Consider the following 19,728-nt stretch of genomic DNA (forward strand, 5'->3'; position numbering starts at 1 on the left):
ATCCAGGTTACTGACAGGAGTCAGTTATTGGAGTTGTAGGACCAGGACTGAGAGTCTCGTTTTCTTGCCTATTGTAAACTGAGAGCCTTTCACAGCTTATAGTGGCCGCAGTATTCCTTATGTTCTAGCTTCTTCCTCCTTCCATTTTCAAAGCTAACAATTTGTGATTGAGTTCTCATGTTACATCTGTCTGACCCATTCTTTCTCAGTTATTGGCCATCTTCTACGATGCCTATGATTAGATTTGACTCACCTGTGTATGCTTGTTGGCCTGCCTATTTCAAGGTCTTATCTTAATCCGATCTGCAAAGTCTCTTTTACCATATAAGTATCTACAGCTTCCTGGGACTAGAGTGTGTACATCTTTGATAGGCCATCATTCTGCCTACCACACTGGCTAACCTAGGAATTTATAATGTTTTATATAAAACAAAACAAAACAAAACTACAGTGTGAGAACCTGACTCAGGGGGAACTAAAAACAGGTCCAGCTTCTTTGTTCTTTCCGCTGAACAACTCTTCTTATTTTGACCTCAGGCTAGAGATAGCTACTTCTTATCTAACCCAAGGAGCCATGTTAATTAGAATTGCTGTTTTAGTTTTTATCCTCCTTGACTGGGGGAGAAAATCAAATGTTTTGGTTTAACCTTTTTGAGGGCTATCGGAATAAAAATAAGCAATAACAATAGTTTACAAGCACTTATTATGTACTAGGTGCAGTGCTAAGCCCTATTACTCCACTTTCTATTTTATTCCATTTACCAACTCTGTGAGGTTGGTTATTATTCCACATTACAGAGGAGAAAACTAGGCATAGAAGTTGGGTAGCTTGCTCAATGTTTGGCTAGTAAGTGTTATAGCCAGAATTCAAACCCAGAGCTTTTTAATGTTTAAGCTTCTTATTTTTACCAGTTTACTGTACTGTCTGCATTTTGTGATAGTATACAGTATTATTGCTATTATCAAGTTCTTGCAAGTATTCACATTGGAAGTTTGCTACTTGAAGTCATTGTCTTATCAAGTTGAGTACATTTTACATCTAATTATATTCTTGTTCATTCATACAGGTGAAAAACCATACAAGTGTCAAATTTGCAATCAGTCTTTTAGAATTAAGAAAACATTAACAAAACACCTGGTTATTCATTCTGATGCCCGACCTTTCAACTGTCAGCACTGTAATGCAACATTTAAGCGGAAAGACAAGCTGAAATACCACATTGACCACGTTCATGAAATAAAATCTCCTGATGATCCTCTCAGTACTTCTGAGGAAAAACTTGTATCCTTGCCAGTTGAGTACTCATCTGATGACAAAATCTTTCAAACAGAAACAAAATATATGGACCAGCCCAAAATTTATCAATCGGAAGCCAAGACGATGTTACAGAATGTATCTGCTGAAGTATGTGTTCCAGTAACTCTGGTTCCAGTTCAGATGCCTGAGACTCCGAGTGACCTAGTGCGTCATACTACCACACTCCCACCATCTTCTCATGAGATTTTGTCACCACAGCCACAGTCGACTGATTATCCACGAGCAGCGGATTTAGCTTTTCTGGAAAAATATACTCTTACTCCTCAACCTGCAAATATAGTTCACCCAGTTCGACCTGAACAAATGCTAGATCCTAGAGAACAATCTTATCTTGGAACATTACTGGGCCTTGATAGCACTACTGGTGTTCAAAATATTTCTACTAATGAGCATCATTCATGAGTAAATCTAAACATTCCACAGATTTTTGGATGGTTATATGCTAATGGTAGAGCTGATAGCTTTTAAATTTGTGGGGCTGCTATTTTCTTGTTTTTTCTAGTTTCTCAAGTCCTCAGAACAGTTTGAAATCAAGAAAACTATGTGTCTCTGTTTACTGAACATGAATATTTCGACAAAATTTCTGGCATAATATTTGAAGTACACATTTTTGTGATTTTTTAAAGATTATTTAGTGCTAACTTTTAATGGTTTCTTAAATTTTTTGCAATTATTAGCTGCTGATATTATGGAAGTATTTTTTTAATCATCAGTGGAAATTTTCATTCTTCTTTAGTCTCATTCCTCTCCTTCTTCTTCCTAGCCCCTCTTACAAACAAGTTTGAGGACCATGTAGCCTTTAAGAAGGAATTAAGAGTATACTGATAATTGCAACTGTTTCTTATCCTAACTTAAGATTCATTATTATACAAATTTTTAAAATTGAAATTAGGAATTTGAATTTACAAGAATGCCTTGGATATTTCTGTGTTGTCTTTCCATTCATACATAATTTTATCATTATCCTTTGGACTTTTGATATACTCAAAGCCAGAAAGCTTAACTAATGTAAGATTAGCTGTTAAATGTAGGACTGAAATAATAATCCAGATAATTGGTTTTTGCCTATACTTCAATTGTTATGAATAAGAAAGGCAAACATAGGTCTAGGCATTAAATTATACAAACTGAAAATGTGTTACAAGAAAAATATGAGAGTTTTAACTAGATGTTTTTCAAGGTAAGTTCACCTTTTGTACTTTGCTATTTATTTCAGAAATGTTGACAATACAACATAGCATATGTCTTCATCTCACTAAGAAAAGAGCCGTTGTAACTCAATGAAATTTAATTAAACATGCTACTTTTGATTTCATTTACTTGGCTGATAGAAACTCTGGGAAACAGGAACTAGATATTTTGTGTTCAATTGTTAGAAAAGCTGCCAAACAGATTATGAAATTTGTGCCTAATTTAACTTAACATTGTTTAATTAAATGGAACCACTACTTATATACAGATTTACATGCAATCCAGACCTTTAATTTTGCCTTCACAAAAGCCTAATGTCTAATTAACCTTTAATTTTTATTTCTGTATGAGACAAAAGTTGAGGACTTGGTGAAAGGAAATAGCAGTTACAGCAAAACCTCAGTGATTAAAATTGAGGACAAAGTCAAAATTATAAAATACCTTTAAAGACATGCACTTTCCATATTTTCAAGTCAATTTTAACTAAAAACTAAGATAATGTTTCCTAGTAGAGTTGCTTGAAGATTAGACTAGACAGGGTTGATTTATTATTAGCATGTCATTTGTACATAAACTACTAGAAAATAGCAGTTTTAAAAGTTTTCTATTTCAGTTTTGTTTACACTCCTAATTGCTTTAAGCACTTTTTTGTGTGTGTAAACTGTAAAGTCTAGCCCAGCCCTTGTGAAAAAAAATCACAAATAAAATAATGAAGTTTTAATGAATAAAGTTTAACCAATTAGTAATGGTGGAAACTGTTGCTGAAGCACTTAAGAAATAAAGGTACTTTACAGCAACGTTCGCCATACTAGCAGAGGTAAAACAAAAGAAATACTGAAAATTGAGGCAGTTAACCAAAGTAGCTCATATAAATAATAAAACCAATCTGAGTTTAGCCTCATTTGTCAAGGTTTGACTGTAATTGTCTTAAGACTAGTGGACTTACTTACTATGTTCTCCTTTTTAAAGTATTCTTATTTCTTTGTGTGGAAATGTTATATCTGGGGTACTTACATGATTGAGGTTGACTATATGAGGTACTGTTAGTCTGTTAGTCTTTCAAATTGACTTTTAAAAATACATATCTTTATGATTTTAATCATAAAGACTGATAATATTATAACTAAAAATCTTACTATAATGAAAGAAATCATACATAAAAGTGTAGCCTGCCTTACATATAAGCTAATGTAGAAAAGTTTAGACTTATAAAAAGGCAGATAGTATATATATGTTTATATACATGTATGTATATGGTATATTATACATTTGGTGGCAGAAAAAGAAGATACAGCATTTTCACATTGAAAAGAATACTTTGATTTTTGAAGGTATTTACTTTAGGGTTCTTTTAATAATAATGTCCGTCCTAATGCTTTAAATATATGATTTAATTGTAGGAATTGGTTTACATAGAACGTTTTTGGAATACATCTCTTAGTAAAGTGAAATATAATAATATAATTGTATTTAGTTACTATTGTAGATAACTTAAACTTGAGTAGTGATTTACTGTTTTATAAAATGCTTTCATATACGTTATCTCATTTGAACCTCATAACCAGCCCTGAAATATTAAGAACAAGCTATATTCCCACTTTATAAAGAATTTGAGGTTAAGATAAAAGGACTCATTTAAGCTCACATGGTCAGTAAGTGGCAGAGCTACTAGTAGGGAAAGAAGAAAGCTAGCATTAATGAATGCTTACTATGTGCCAGGTACTACATCCTGTCATTTAATCTTAACCTAGTCTGGGAGATGCATAATATAATTCTGATGAAGTAATAGTTTCAGTGGATGATTGAAAACAACAACAACAAAAACAAAATGAAACTAATCTGCTGCCTCTAATTTACAAAAATGTAAGAAATTTTACAGTTGTGAAAACCTCATGGATTTGGGCAAACTGAATGTATATAGGCTTTTGACAAAAGTTGGCACAAAAAGTATAAAAGGAGGCCTATTCTTTTCAGTTGACCTTTTGTAATATTTGATTTAGAGTATTTTGGACAAATGCTCTATAACTAATCCATTTATGTTGTAACTGTACTTAAAATTTTGAATCTTGCAACTAAGTTTAGCCTCATTCAGAATTTTTTTATTTTGTGAGCATAATTTATTGTTTTAAATTAATTTTTTAGCAGATAGCAGTTAGCACTTAATCTGTAAATTGAGTAATTTATAAAGTGCAGGAATGTGTTAATCTAATGGGTTTTGACTTAAATGCACCAAAGATTTTTAGTAGGTATTAAATAGTTTAAAAGACTTTAAATTCTTTCTTGCTTGAATAACTATTTGTCCAAAGAAGCACAGTTGAAGTCCTAGAATAATGGATTTTTTTTTAAAAAAAAAGTTGTTAGTTTGAATACTGAGATTGATTATGGTGTTTATATGTATAAAAATAGGAGCAAAAGAAAATACTCTGGGAATAGTCATACTGACAAACCAATTATAAGTGAGAATACTGTTTTCCTTAGTTTAATTAATACAATGTTATGTTTTTTAGAGAACACTACTAAATGCTAAATAAGCCTATTTTTTACACTACACTATCAAAATAATTTTTGCCTTCGAATTTTTTTAAGTCAAGTTGAGGTTATTTTTGTAAGAAACCCAACCTATTTTTTTTGCAGCCTAAAATCCCATTTAAGGTTAGGGGTTGGTCCTTGTGCCAGCAAGATTTAACCAACTGTAAAGGTAGTAGTCTTCGCATACATTTAAGTAATTAAGGCATTTATTGCTGGGAGAATAGGAGTAACAAAAATATGGTTTTAAATTGGTGCTTTATTAGGTGACTTCCTTTTAGGCGATGGCAGGTCATGAAATAGGTACACTAATAATTTTCTATCAACCTTAAAAAGTGTCAAAGCATCTTTGTAGGGTGACTCTAAACTGCTAATTAAGGGTTGATAAGTAATTATCATTGGCTGCTTTTCAATGTAATTGCAAACAAATTAAAACCCAGTTAAACTGATGTTTGTAAGCTTGAGTTTTCTTCCTACCATATCACTCTCATATATCAGTGATGAAACGTCAGATTTTGAGCAGTAGCTCTTTGACAGTGTCCTTTTATACCCAGTCTTTTCTGCATTGAATGCTTTGTGCCTTTTCGATGTGTCGTAGTTGCTTAGAGTTGATTCTGCTGGCTAGATTGTACTGATTAATAGATTTTTTTTTTTTTTTTTTTGGTTATGGGTGTTATGATTGTGTTGCCTGCTGGTTGGGCAACTGTTTTTTTTTTAGGTTGCTTTATGTTTATATAGGCAAATTGGCACTGTTAGTGTGAATATTTGTTTTTATGATTTATATATCATTTAAAAAATCTCTGTTGTGGCCTTTATAGTTACTGTGAAGCCACTCTTGGGCCTGTCTCTATATGCTTATTAGAGGAATCTGACAAGTAAAATAAAATGAGTAGTGTGTCTGCATCTGTGTCTCTGTTTCTCTGTCTTTTAAATAACCAGTAACCATAACTACACAGTTCTGCAGTGAATGACCTTATTTCAGTTTGCCTAAAACTGAACAAGAGGTGATGGTTTGAGATGAGTTTCTCATTAGGAGCAGCAACATCCCAACCAATACATAACGAGTTGATCAACTCAGGAAAAATCAGGACTTTAAAGAAGGTTGTATTTGGATATTCTAAGATTCAGTGCCAAATTTAAAATGCCTAGAAATGTATTCTACAAGTAGCATTTCTAAAACTTTAAGTAGTGTTATAGTAAATGCTACTTGCTGTTAAGAGTGAATAATGGATAATGTGAGAATAATTTTCTAAACAACTTCTAGAAACTAGACAGTTCTTCCTTATATCCTACCCTTTTCCACATTTCTTTAATGTGGGGTTTTTTGTTTGTTTGTTTGTTTTGAGGGTAGAGGGAATCCCCTCCTTATTTCCTCTAAAATTGTTTTTACTTAAGATACCTTTTCCCTATAATCTTAGCATGCTTTCTGCTCTTTCTCTTTGGAAGTAGCATTAATAAGATAGATGTAATAGGATTAAGATGTGAGGAAGATGAGAAAAAGAAGGTTTTTGTAGAGAGAGTGCTTATGTTTTGTTTACTCTTCATGTTTCAACTTGCTGTGTATGATCATAAATCTATGATCTTGAGAAAAATCCTAAAACAATTTAAATTTAGCCTATGCAGCCAATTACATAAAGAGAAATTAAGGATTATATTCAGAGGAGAAATTAAGGATTATATTTAGAGCATAGAGGTTATACAAAGAATATAACCTTGTTTGGTCAAATTCTTAGGTAAAGAAAAGTAATCAGTGCTTGCATTGCTGTTGGAGATTCTAAAAGATGTACTGAATGAAGAGGATGTACACATCTCATTGTTACTGCACATTTTTTTGCTTGGCATTCCTGCTTGCGTTAAAGCTGGACAATGTACTGTGATGTAATTACAAAATTTTTATTCTTTCCAACGATTGGACTCTTCTTATCCCTATTGATAAAACTGTATTACAATTGATGAGTGTGGCTGCCAGAAAATAATACAAAACTGGGCATTTAGCTGTTCCACATTGTGTAGTAAATGTTTTGATTATGGGGATTTACAGTGTACATTAAAGTAGAAATGCTTTTGAACTTGTTTTCAGTCTCAAATAATAATTTTTCTTTTTAATTAAGGATACTTTAAAAGCAATGACAGAAAAATCTAAAATATCAGAATTAATTATTGTGAACTGTGTGTAAAATATCTTGTGAGTTTTATACATACTTTGGTTGTCTGATGTTTCCTAAGTATAAATGTCTTTATAGAAAATTTCAGTTCTCTGTGAAGAGTAGGAAGTGTACTGTATATTGAACTAGTTCTTTGTGTTATTTTGATATTTAAAATAAATATAAAGTTCTTTGGTCCTAATACAGCATATCTAGGTTTTATTGAATCACATTTTCACAGGATGGGAATGCAGTATTCTGAAACCAAGTAACTTGCAGCACATTTTAAAACATTTTCTCATAAGCTATATATTTTGAAATATTTTATATATTAAATGTATAAACCATTAAACTAATTTTAAGTATAATATAAATTCAAATATTAGTGATGACTTTTATGCTTGAAGTAGTCATATTATGCTGTTTTTTAGAGAGAAGTCTGAAGTATAGTAAAATTCATTAGTGAAATGAGTTATTCTGTATAATATTGAGAGGGGCCACTCTTACCTCTAATCCCCCTCACTCCCAGAAACATACATTCTGGCTATGGGAGAAATGGTTGTTGGTTGAAAGCATAAAGTGTAGGCTATAGGATGGTACCCCCAAACTTGCAAGTTGTTATCCCTATCTGGCACCATAACTGAGCCTCCAGTAGACTTTCTCTATTTTATCTCAGCAGCTGCTTCTGAGTGTTAGAAGACCAGTAAATTCTATAGGCATGAGCACATTTCTGCAAGATGAGTCTTCTGATTATAGCCAATGTCGTGTGTGATACTTGGTTTACTATTGCTGTCTAATAAATTATACCGAACTTAGTGGCTTAAAACAACAAACATTTATTACCTCCAAGTTTCTGTGGGTAAGGAATCTAGGCCGGGTTTAGATGGGTGGTTTTAGCTCAGGGTCTTTCATGAGATTGAAATCAAGCTGTTATGTCAGTTGCCATCTCTAGAGGCTTCACTGGGGATGGCTTTACTTCCAAGCTCACTCATGTGGTCTTTGGCCTTAGTTCATCACATGGCCTCTCCACAGGGCTGCCTAGTGATATGGCAACTGCCTGCCCCGCCTTCCCCCCACCCCTCCACACACACACCACTTACCTGAAAGTAATCCAAAAAAGAGAGTGTACCCAGGATTTAAGTTGTTGTCTTTTTATAACCTAATCTTGGAAGTGATATAGTACCACTTCTGTATTGTCACTAATTCTAGTCCACATGCAAGGGACACAAATTAAACTCCCTCTCTTGAAGAGAGGATAGCAACAAATTTTTGGACGTATGTGAAAACCATCACATATTCATTGGTTTATACATAAAGCTTTCTATAAATATATAGATAATGGGGGCAGGTATAGTAATCTATACTCAGAAAAATACATTTATCCCAGAGAGGCAAAATATTGCTCCTTCCATAATAGAAAGTGTTCAATGTAACAACATGCCACAGGTAGTTAGCTGGTCCCATTGGAGAATGGAATTAGATTGGATGTTCAGCATCAGCCTCTTTCAGTAGGTTAAGCACTCCACAGGGGCTTAGCACATCAGCTTTGGCAAGGGAAATCACCTTGAGCCCATTCTTATCCTCCACCACTGCTGCCATAGCCACTTTCTAAATGGGTTCAATGCGCAAGCAAATGGATCCCTGGGGGAAGAAGCTGACCTCCACAGGATAGATTGTCCTTTTTACCTGATTTTTGAGCTCCTTCTCAGCCATGGATATTCTCTGATGGGCATTTACATGGAACACAAATTTAACTTCCTATACTTATTTTGAGAGACCCTTTTATATACCGCTCCTCCCTAGACCAAGCTGTCACCGATTTTCCATTTTGTTTTCTCCAAAGGTTTGACCAGCTGGCCAACCTGTCAGCCATTGTCCATGAATCAGCACAGAGCTTTACCTTAGGCCATGTTCTCTTCCTTATGAAGTGGACTACCAGACATACCATCCAGAATTCTCACTGAGAGTATTCCCATCCACCCCTAAGGAGAAGCTGTAGTGCAAGTCTGTTTATGTCTGACCTACCATACAGCTTCATCCGTAAATCAGGCCTTTTTCTTGTGAAATTATCATTAGGAGATACCCAGTTTTTCCTGTGTAGTTTGAGAGAGAGGGAAGTGGCAAAGTAGTAGAAGTAGTAAAAGATACTTACTAAAATCTGAGTCACCTGTTTGTATCACTTACTTGTATATTTGGGGCCTGCTTAGCCCTGGGCTTGTAGATTCTGCTTTTGTTTGATAGTGCAATGTTGCTCTTCACATCAAATTTTATGGTCCTTGAGATTAGATCCCAGGTCAGCAAATATTCTGTAAAGGGCCAGACACTAAATATTTTAGGCTATACAGGCTATATGTTTTCTATCACAGCTATTCTGCCATTGCAGTGTGAAGGCATAGACAATATGTAAATAAATGCGTGTGGCCTTGCTCCAATGAAACTTTATTTACAAAAAAAAAAAAAAAAAGCCAATGGGTCAGATTCAGCCCTTAGGCCATAGTTTGCTGATCCCTGGATTAGGTAATAGTTGATAATAAACAGTTTGTATCACAGTCACTTATAGTCCTTTGATGAGGCATTCAGTCTCTACCATACCTAATAGCATAATTAGGATCTGCTTTTCAAATGATAGATGATTTTCTGCAGAGGAAGGCATAGTCTTATTCTCCAAACCTGGAATTTTGTACTGTGATACTTCTCTGGAAACTTGCCAGAGCTTCTATTCCACATCTTGGATTGTCATGGAATGAGTGTTTTGGGCCATTGCAGCCCAGACCTACTGCAGAGATCTTACTTGTTCCAAGCCTCACTCAAAAATGTCAGTCTTAGAATTTACTAGGTAAATGGTTTGGTGAGATGTGTGTTAATAATGCATGCATTGCCTCCAAAATCTAAAGAGGCTTTACAAATGATACAAAGTACAAGTTGCCTCTTATTTTAGAAGAGATAGCCTGACATGTCTCAGACCACTGGATCCCTAAAAACTTTACAGATGTGACAGGACCCTGAACTTTGTCCCATCTGGGTTACATTTGTTTTATTATTGGCATCTAGAGTGCTTGCTCCTGTTGAGAGATGCAACTTACCATGGGCTCTGAGCAGGCCTACACATTCTTGCTGGCTACGCTAAGAATGTGAAGCCCTTATTAATTTTTACGTAGGCCATTTCTCAGGATTGTGTTTGTAGAAATCTCGAAGGATGAAAGGATGTCTCCCTGCCCAGGCATAGTAGTATAAAAACAGTCAAATCTCCAATTCGCTCTTCCTTTCCTGTAATACAACCCACTGTGTGTGCAGGCATCCATCATGGGCCCTTTGTATGGTCCCGTGAGACTTAGGAAGCAGGAGGAATCAATGTGAATGAACATGCTGACACTCTAGCTACTGTTTTTTCTGTGAATAATAAAGTCTTGTCTCTAACCCAAAACTGTCATATTTTCTGCTGGCCTTTATGAAACTGGCACGCTAACTCTTTAGCTTGCAAGAGGGATAAAATCTCAGACTCACACAATTCTTGACAAGTACTTCTTGCTCACCAGGTTTAATTAGCAAATGTCATCAATATAATGGACCAGTGTGATACTAAGATCCAGGTCCCTCTGAACAATATTACAGTATAGGTAGGAAATTTGACTAGCCCTGAGGCAGGACAGTAATGCTATAGCATTGTACTACTACTTAAGTACAAAGTGCTTCGGTTTTTCAATGCTGGATGAATGGGGAAAAACAAGAAAAATGCATTTTGCTTGATTCATAGCTGCAAACCAGCTGACAAAGGTATGTTGATTTGTGTATAAAAATAACACATCTGAAATAATAGTGTAATAATTGGCATAATTGCTATAATCTACAATTGCTATGATTGGCATAATTGCTATAATCTATCATTTTCCAGAACCTATCTGACTTTTGCACTGGCCAAATAAGTGGAGAAAGTGGGTATATGGACAAAATCACTATCCCAACATCTCTCAGGTATTCAGAATAATCTCTGAATTGGAGTGGTGGGAAAATGGTCATTTTCAGGGGCTTCCACTTGGCCCTTTCTCCAATAACTGCCCTCATTCCTTGGATCTAGGAACCAGTGTGAGAATGTGGTAAGTATTCCTGTTTTATATTCTGGAAATGGGTGGATCCAAAGGACACTTGGTAAGACAGATTCTGATTTAGATGCCATCTGTCACCGGTTTTCGAGAAGCTCTCACTATGTCTGGTGGTCCACAGTGACATTTTAGGATTCTGGAGTATAGCAGAAAGGCAGAGCTATTATCTCATTATCTAATAACCCTTAGGAAGTCACGTGACTGCCCCCAATCCATATTCATGTTGGTAAATGACTGCAGTTCCCTCTGGGGAATTGTTGAGAGAAGATTTATGGTATTCATGTTGCAGGGTTCTTTTTAGTCAAGGAGCTTTGGGTGTATGAACTGTCTTAAGTTTGGAAAGTGGGTAAAAGGCATAATTGCCACAACATTGGCTTCAGTTAGGTTTTTTGCTTTGCATATGTGGTATTTCTCTGCCTATATATGTTAGGCAGCACCATAGTATACAGCTCATCTTATTTATAGGGCCCTTGAGAAACTGGCCATTGCCACAGATCCCTGCCTCTAATTACAATTCTGCCATTAGCATATTGTGGTAAGAACTATACCACCTTGTCTATTAAGTGCCAATCAGCTTTGACCACTTGTGGATCATATAATTCACATGGAGATCAGAGAACCTATTTTCATTATTGATCCTCTATCATCATTTCTGGCCTATAAAAAATAGTCACCCAGGTCTTTTCATGGATGATGGAATCCTTTTTATTAATGCATTTATCAACACCTTGGTAAAAGGAGAATGGGTGGAGGGTGTGCATGTTTAGAGGTGACTTGGCTAAGCAGGTTGCACATGTAGATTTTCTCCAACATTCCTATCTTCCTGAGCTTTTGGACTTCTTCGTCTACAGAATGCCAGGTAGTTTGAGCATTTTGACCTAACTGCCTGTTTTGTTTTTGTTTTTATAAAGACCATGTCTCACTTTGTTGCTGGTTTTTAACTCCTGGGCTCAAGCGATCTTCCTGTCTCAGCCTCCCAAAGTGCTGGGATTACAGGCGTGAGCTACCGTGCCTGGCCTTGACCCACCTGACTGTAAACCACTACTGAGTTCAGTTTTCAATTAGTGAACCTATTGAACTATTAAAGCCATTCCCAGGTACTTTGGACATTGTATTAATTAAATGGGTAAAGCGCACCCATGACAATAAATTTGGCCTTATTGTTCCTTATGATTTGTCCTCTTGGTCTAACACCATTACATTCCACCTTAGACTGTCAAAATCTTGCAACTCTTTGCTGTATAGGCTGTTTCCTCCCTCCCACAGCATATCTTGCACTCTCCTCCAACCAAGTTTAATTTTTTGGAGCCTAAGCTAATGGAGAGGTCATGGGAGGTGGATGCTGAGGAGAACTGGAAGTGACTTGTGAGGCTCTGCTCCAGGGTTTTGTTTTTTTTTAAGCCTCTATGAAAGAATTTTTTTTTTTTTTTTTTTTTTTTGACAGCATCTTGCTCTCTTGCCCAAGCCGGAGTTCAGTGCCATGATCTCGGCTCACTGCAGCCTTGCCCCCACCCCCACCCCAGGTTCAAGTGATTCTCTTGCCTCAGCCTCCGGAGTAGGTGGAATTATAGGCATGCTCCACCACGCCTGGCTGATTTTTTTATTTTTAGTGGAGACGGCATTTCGCCATGTTGGCCAGGCTGGTCTAAAACTCCTGACCTCAAGAATCCGCCTGCCTCAGCCTCCCTAAGTGCTGGGTTACAGGCTTGAGCCACTGTGCCCAGTGGAAAAATTTCGTTTAAATATTGTTAAGGTCCAACTTCAGGTGAAATTGGACACCACTGAATATAACTTCATGTCTCATCTTCCTTATTTTGATTTTTCATTGCCTTCTCTTTTTACATGTTTTGTGTAACCATACATACATCCAGACATTATTTTTATTTTTTAAGTTTTCTACTGCCTTTAGAGGCAATATAGTGTAGTGGGTAAGAGCAAGACTAGGGCCAAACTGCTGGGATTACAGGCATGGGTATCTATCTGGGTTATGCCACTTCCTACTTAGGTGTATGACCTGTATTCCTCATCTGTAAGATACAAATAATGGTACCTATACCCTAAGAGATACCTCGTATCTCTTAGGTTGAGATAAATAGATAAAGGTTTTTTAAAAATCCCCAGCCTAGGGTCGGGCGCCGCTCAGGCCTGTAATCCCAGCACTTTGGGAGGCCGAGGCGGAGGCGGGCCGATCACTTGAGGCCAGGAGTTCGAGACCAGCCTGGCCAACATGGCGAACTCCCCCTCTACCAAAAATACAAAAATTAGCCAGTCGTGATGAGGCGCGCCTCTAATTCCAGCTACTTGGGAGGCTGAGGCAGGAGAATCGCTTGAACCCGGGAGGCGGAGGTTGCAGTGAACCAAGATCATGTCACTGCACTCCAGCCTGGGAGACAGAGCGAGACTCCATCTCAAAATAAATAAATAATTTAAAAAATCCCTAATATGTAAGCTATAATTATTATTAGATCCCTACAATTGAAATAAAAACTAATAAGTTATTTGTGAAGGGCATTGCCAGTCAAAACGATCATTTATGAATTACTGGTAATCTCAGGTTTCATTTGTTTACCTGGTTTTGCTCCCAGCGTCCCGAGGTAATTAACAGCATGTAAATGTACTGAGTCCCTGCTATGTTGTCACTAAAATAAGCATGTTCACACAAACTAATTATCTTTACATCTCTACCATTCAGCCCTGGAAACCGCGACAGTAAAGTTAATATAATTCTGGGCGGGGAATGCATACGAGAGGAATGGCATAAACCAATTTTTGCCTACTTAACAGTTTTATCTATGATTGTTCCTGGAAACCGCAATGATTACTACATGTATTGTGGAAATGCTGTGACTCCCTTACCTTCAGCACAAACAAAATCTAAAGACGAATTTCAATTCTAAGCCCCGGGTTTTAGACGGTGGCCAGGATTCCGCTACCGGTCTCACCTCCTCCCCAGACAGCGATTGGCGGCCGGATGCAATCATTCAAATGAAGCGCCGCCGTCTCATTGGCCAGGGGGTGCTGCTCACCGATTGGCCCGGTGATGAGGAGGGCGGTGCCCGGAGGTCTTCATTGGTGCAGGCGGGAAGTTTAAACAGAGTCAAAACGCCATACTTGTTTGGCTCCTCTTTTGAATTTGCGAGTCTGTTGGGCTTGTTTTCTGTTCTCTAGGGTGTAGGTTAGTGGAAAAGAAAAAGGGCCGAATTCACTCCCACGACCTCTACAGCCGCCCCTGAGGGGAAACGGTCAGCGTAAGTCCCGGATCCCCGCTCCGGAGCAGCCTCGTAGGAGCGGGGCAAGGAGATCCAGGAGGGGTCTCGAATCGGCCATGGCGAACCGGCGAGTGGGGCGAGACTGCTGGGAAGTGAGCCCGACCGAGCGGAGGCCGCCCGCGGGGCTGCGGGGCCCCGCGGCCGAGGAGGAGGCGTCTTCCCCGCCGGTCCTGTCTCTCAGCCACTTCTGCAGGTCTCCTTTCCTCTGCTTCGGGGACGTTCTCCTGGGAGCCTCACGGACGCTGTCTCTGGCCCTAGACAACCCTAACGAGGAGGTAGCAGAAGTGAAGATCTCCCGCTTCCCGGCCGCGGACCTGGGCTTCAGCGTGTCGCAGCGCTGTTTCGTGTTGCAGGTAGGTCTTAGGAGGAGCGTGCTCCAGGCCAGTGTTCTGCTTCTCCGCTATCTTTCCTGCCACCCTCCTCAGGAAGGTTGACGCTTGGAGAAGAAATCAGAAAAGACCCTTAGACAGTAAAGTCAGTTCCCTTTCACTCAATAACTGTGGGTGGGCCCTTGACGCATACACAAGTGTGTGAGTATATATGTGTCAATATTTTATATATGTATATATTCTCTAATTGAAGGCTAGGATAGACGCTAACTTGGGCGGGGACAACACATCAACGCGCGCGCACTTAGCATCTTTAGGAGCAAGTTATATAGACTTCTCTGTTAAATTGACAAGCACTTTTACTAGACTTAAGGCGTTGGGAAATAGTCTTGCCGTTCTAAATTAATAGGCAATGCACTTTTTTAAACACTTTTTTAAGATTGACAGGAGTACCTTGGTTGGTTAAAGCAGCTTTTTTTTTTTTATTACTTTGTATCAGCCATCCTAATATGCATTTTAGTTTCCATATGTACCCTTAGAGTCGAGGTAACTGTTTTTTTTCCGGTGAAATAGTGAGCTTTGTTTTGGCTAAATGCCTACAATAAAAACCAAAAAAACCTATTCAGAGTTGTTTTCAGTATGTATGTGTAGTATGTATGCACACTTTAGTATTTTAGTCTTTTTTCTTTGCTGTAAGTGTAATTTTAATGTTGCATCAAATTTAATTTTATAAATGTTGTTTCAAGAACTCCTGTAGCTTTCTTTTACTGCATTGCATTTGCAAGAGTAATGCTCCAATCCCCTTCACCAAAGACCGGAGAATTTGTTTTTATTTTGACTCCTGTGACCTTTCCATTGAGTAGAACCACCAAAAGTATGAAAACCGTTAGCCCAGGAGGTCTGAACTAGTAGGCTAATAACCACTTCATTAGGCAGAAAAAAGAGATTCTAATCTGAGGTCCCTTAACTTGTGTGTCACCAAGTTCATCTATCTACACTTCAGAACGTGCCCACCCCGCCCCTCTGTTTCATGAATCACTGCCTGCTTTCCTTTCTTTGGAAAGACAGATTTCTTTTCTATCCACGTAATATTTCAACTTACTCTTTTTTGTTATAATGTGGAACTAAATTTTGTGGTATTTTTAGAATAAACTATTTTATAGAGTAAAAATGCACCATTCTTATTTTTTTAAATCAGTTGTTTATGATGTTATATTATTTCTCCTTTAAAACAAAAACTTGTCTGTTTCTCCTGAAAAACAAAATTTGTTTTGTCATGTCAGCGTTTAAATTTGGCAGATTCTACGTACCTGCCAGGGTGTAGGGTGTAGATGTTAAAGTCCAAACTCTGGCATTAGACTGCCTGGGTTCTAATAGGTACCTGCGTGACTTTGGCAGACTTTTCTGGATGTTACTTCATCTGTAAAATGTGCACAATCATAATACCTGCTTCCTAGGGATGTTAGCATTAAATGAGTTTTATAGGATACCTGCACTTATGCCTGGAACAATTATAACTGTTTAAAAAATCTCAGTATGATGGTGTGGACCTTAGAGGAATTTGTGAGGAAGAAGGAATTTAGTTGATCCTCTTTATATTTCTTTTTAAATAAAGTCTTCATAATGCAGGGTCATTATGTTTGAAACAGAAGTACTCTACACATCTAAAAATTAGAAATGTACAATTAAATCTTTTGAAACCACTCAAAATGATTTAGAGACTATCTGTTCTATTGCTTTAATACAGTTAAGATTTTATTATTTATTTTGTTGTGAACCTTGTTATTTTTAGTGGCTTTTTTTTCTTATAATTAAGCAGATAGGGTAGGAGAAATATATTTGATTTATTAAATGTTTAGTGTATAGAGTGTTGGTTAACAATTATTAAGCCCTACTATATTGTAAGTTGTATATAAGGTGTTTTGGTTATTATGTAATTACTATTGTAATTATATAATGTATTGTTTTGATTATAGCCTAAAGAGAAAATTGTTATTTCTGTTAACTGGACACCATTCAAAGAAGGCCGAGTAAGAGAGATTATGACATTTCTTGTAAATGATGTTCTGAAACACCAAGCTATATTACTAGGAAATGCAGAAGAGCAGAAAAAGAAAAAGGTAATGTTTTAACCATTCTGTTATTTACTCTAAGAAATTGTTTAATAATAAATAAAACTTATTTTGATAACAGGCTTGAAGTAATACTGCTTATTTAATATTCAATAGCTACAAACTTAATTGGTATATTTTCCTTATTTTTGCAGAGGAGTCTTTGGGATACCACTAAAAAGAAGAAAATTTCAGCCTCTACAAGTCACAACAGAAGGGTTTCAAATATTCAAAATGTTAATAAAACATTTAGTGTTTCCCAAAAAGTTGGCAGAGTTAGGAGCCCACTACAAGCTTGTGAAAACTTGGCTATGAATGAAGGCGGTCCCCCAACAGAAAACAATTCTTTAACACTTGAAGAAAATAAAATACCCATATCACCTATTAGCCCTGCTTTCAGTGAATGCCATGGTGCAACTTGTTTGCCACTCTCTGTACGTCGATCTACTACCTACTCATCTCTTCATGCATCAGAAAATAGGGAACTATTAAATGTAGACAGTGCCAACGTTTCAAAAGTTTCTTTTAATGAGAAAGCTGTAACTGAAACTTCCTTTAATTCCATAAATGTTAATGGCCAAAGTGGAGAGAATAGTAAACTTAGTCTTACCCCCAACTATTCTTCAACTTTGAACATTACACAAAGCCAAATACATTTTCTATGTCCAGATTCTTTTGTAAATAATAGTCATGGAGCTAATAATGGACCAGAATTAGTAACATGTCTTTCATCAGATATGTTTATGAAAGATAATTCAAAGCCTGTGCATTTGGAATCAACAATTGCACATGAAATTTATCAGAAAATTTTAAGTCCAGATTCTTTCATAAAAGATAATTATGGACTAAATCAGGATCTAGAATCTGAGTCAGTTAATCCTATTTTATCCCCTAATCAATTTTTAAAAGATAACATGGCATATATGTGTACATCTCAGCAAACATGTAAAGTACCATTATCAAATGAAAATTCTCAAGTCCCACAGTCTCCTCAAGATTGGAGAAAAAGTGAAGTTTCACCACGTATTCCTGAATGTCAGGGTTCAAAATCTCCCAAAGCTATTTTTGAAGAACTAGTAGAAATGAAGTCAAATTACTACAGTTTTATAAACCAAAATAATCGTAAATTTTCTGCAGTTCAGGATATTTCTAGTCATAGCCACAATCAACAACCTAAGAGACGCCCAATACTTTCTGCCACTGTTACTAAAAGGAAGGCCACCTGTACCAGAGAAAACCAAACTGAGATTAATAAACCAAAAGCAAAAAGATGTCTCAACAGTGCAGTGGGTGAACATGAAAAAGTAATAAATAATCAAAAGGAAAAAGATTTTCATTCTTATCTTCCAATTATAGATCCAATATTAAGTAAATCTAAGAGTTATAAAAACAAAATAACGTCCTCTTCGACAACAGCTTCGGTTGCTCGGAAAAGAAAGAGCGATGGAAGCATGGAAGATGCAAATGTGAGAGTTGCAGTTACAGAACATACAGAAGTGCGAGAAATCAAAAGAATCCATTTTTCTCCCTCAGAGCCTAAAACATCAGCTGTTAAGAAAACAAAAAATGTGATAACACCCATCTCAAAACGTATTAGCAACAGAGAGAAATTAAACCTGAAGAAGAAAACTGGTGAGTCTTGTTTATAAAATCTACTGAAGTATACCTGTAAAGGGCATATTTCCTTTTGGTTTAGTAAATCTGCTGTTGATAAGCTTGTATTATACTTTTTACTTATTTGCCAGGTACATTTCCTTAGCAAATGTGAATACAGCTTATGTGACATCTTGTATCTGTCTGATAACTATTTCTCTTTGCTTTTGCTGTTTCTTGTAGATATGTTCTGATCAGATAACATATTCTTTGATAATAAGGAACATACCTATTTTAATCTTCTACAAGGTGTACAATAAAAGATGAATTGAATGAATGGATAAGTGAATAAGTGAACAAATAAGCCACTGAAGGGTCGACACTCACACCTACTGTTTGTTTGAGGCAGCCAGCTGGTTGAGCCTCTAGTCTAGAATTAGAATTGTACATATTGGGTATCTGATTTATGAGCCTATGTGAGAGGCAAGTAAGTCACCAAGAGTGGCTCTTTCTACCTCTGACAAATCTAAGGGAACAGAGAAGGCAATTTTTCTAGATATATTTATTTGACTGATAAGGTACTTACTATGTGATGTGCATTTTTCTAGGCACTGTGTACACGGGGGAAAGGGATAATTCCTGTCCTCAAGTTGCATTCAGTCCTGTGATTATGCTATGCTCAGGAAATTAAGAAAGCACAGAAGCAGAGGGTTTGTGTGTAAATTGTAAGGAAGTATGAGATGGTTCCAAGAAAGACTTCCTAAAGAAGAAAATGGTTGCAGGGAGAGGGACTAATTTCTGTAAGGTTTCAGAATGAGGAATTTCTCCTTAGAAATTTACTTTTTAAATGTTCAATTCATAGAATCTTACAATCTAATAAGTATTATGTTGCAGTTTAGTCATGTTCCTTATTTTCACAATTGATATACGTTTGAGATTGCTTTAAAACAAGGGTAAGCAAACTGTTCCTCTATTGGTCCAGATAGTAAACATTTTAGGCTTTGCAGGCCATATAGATCTGCACTGCAATTACTCAACTCTGCTGCACTTGTGGGAAAACAGCCATAGACAATGTGCAAATCAAGGAGTATGGCTGTGTTTCAGTAAAATTTTATTCATAAACACCAAAATTTGAATTTTATGTAAG

At 36.7% G+C, this 19,728-nt stretch overlaps 2 protein-coding genes across 3 annotated transcripts in view; both read left to right on the top strand.

Annotated features, from left to right (window-relative positions):
• Positions 1–7,381, top strand: part of ZBTB41 (zinc finger and BTB domain containing 41) — a 57,857-nt gene extending 50,476 nt beyond the window's left edge. The window contains exon 11 of the mRNA XM_030818702.1: positions 1,068–7,381. Coding sequence (XP_030674562.1) covers positions 1,068–1,720 — 653 coding nt within the window. The 3' untranslated portion in view covers positions 1,721–7,381. The remainder of the gene's footprint in view (positions 1–1,067) is intronic.
• A 6,966-nt stretch (positions 7,382–14,347) lies between these two features.
• ASPM (abnormal spindle microtubule assembly) overlaps positions 14,348–19,728 on the top strand; it is a 63,558-nt gene continuing 58,177 nt past the window's right edge. For both annotated transcript variants that reach the window (XM_030818703.1, XM_003264504.2), the window contains exons 1-3: positions 14,348–14,901; positions 16,854–16,997; positions 17,144–18,620. In XM_030818703.1, coding sequence (XP_030674563.1) covers positions 14,605–14,901; positions 16,854–16,997; positions 17,144–18,620 — 1,918 coding nt within the window. In that variant the 5' untranslated portion in view covers positions 14,348–14,604. The remainder of the gene's footprint in view (positions 14,902–16,853; positions 16,998–17,143; positions 18,621–19,728) is intronic.

The sequence above is a fragment of the Nomascus leucogenys genome, chromosome 9 (assembly GCF_006542625.1).
Source record: "Nomascus leucogenys isolate Asia chromosome 9, Asia_NLE_v1, whole genome shotgun sequence".
NCBI classification, from domain to species: Eukaryota; Metazoa; Chordata; class Mammalia; order Primates; family Hylobatidae; genus Nomascus; species Nomascus leucogenys.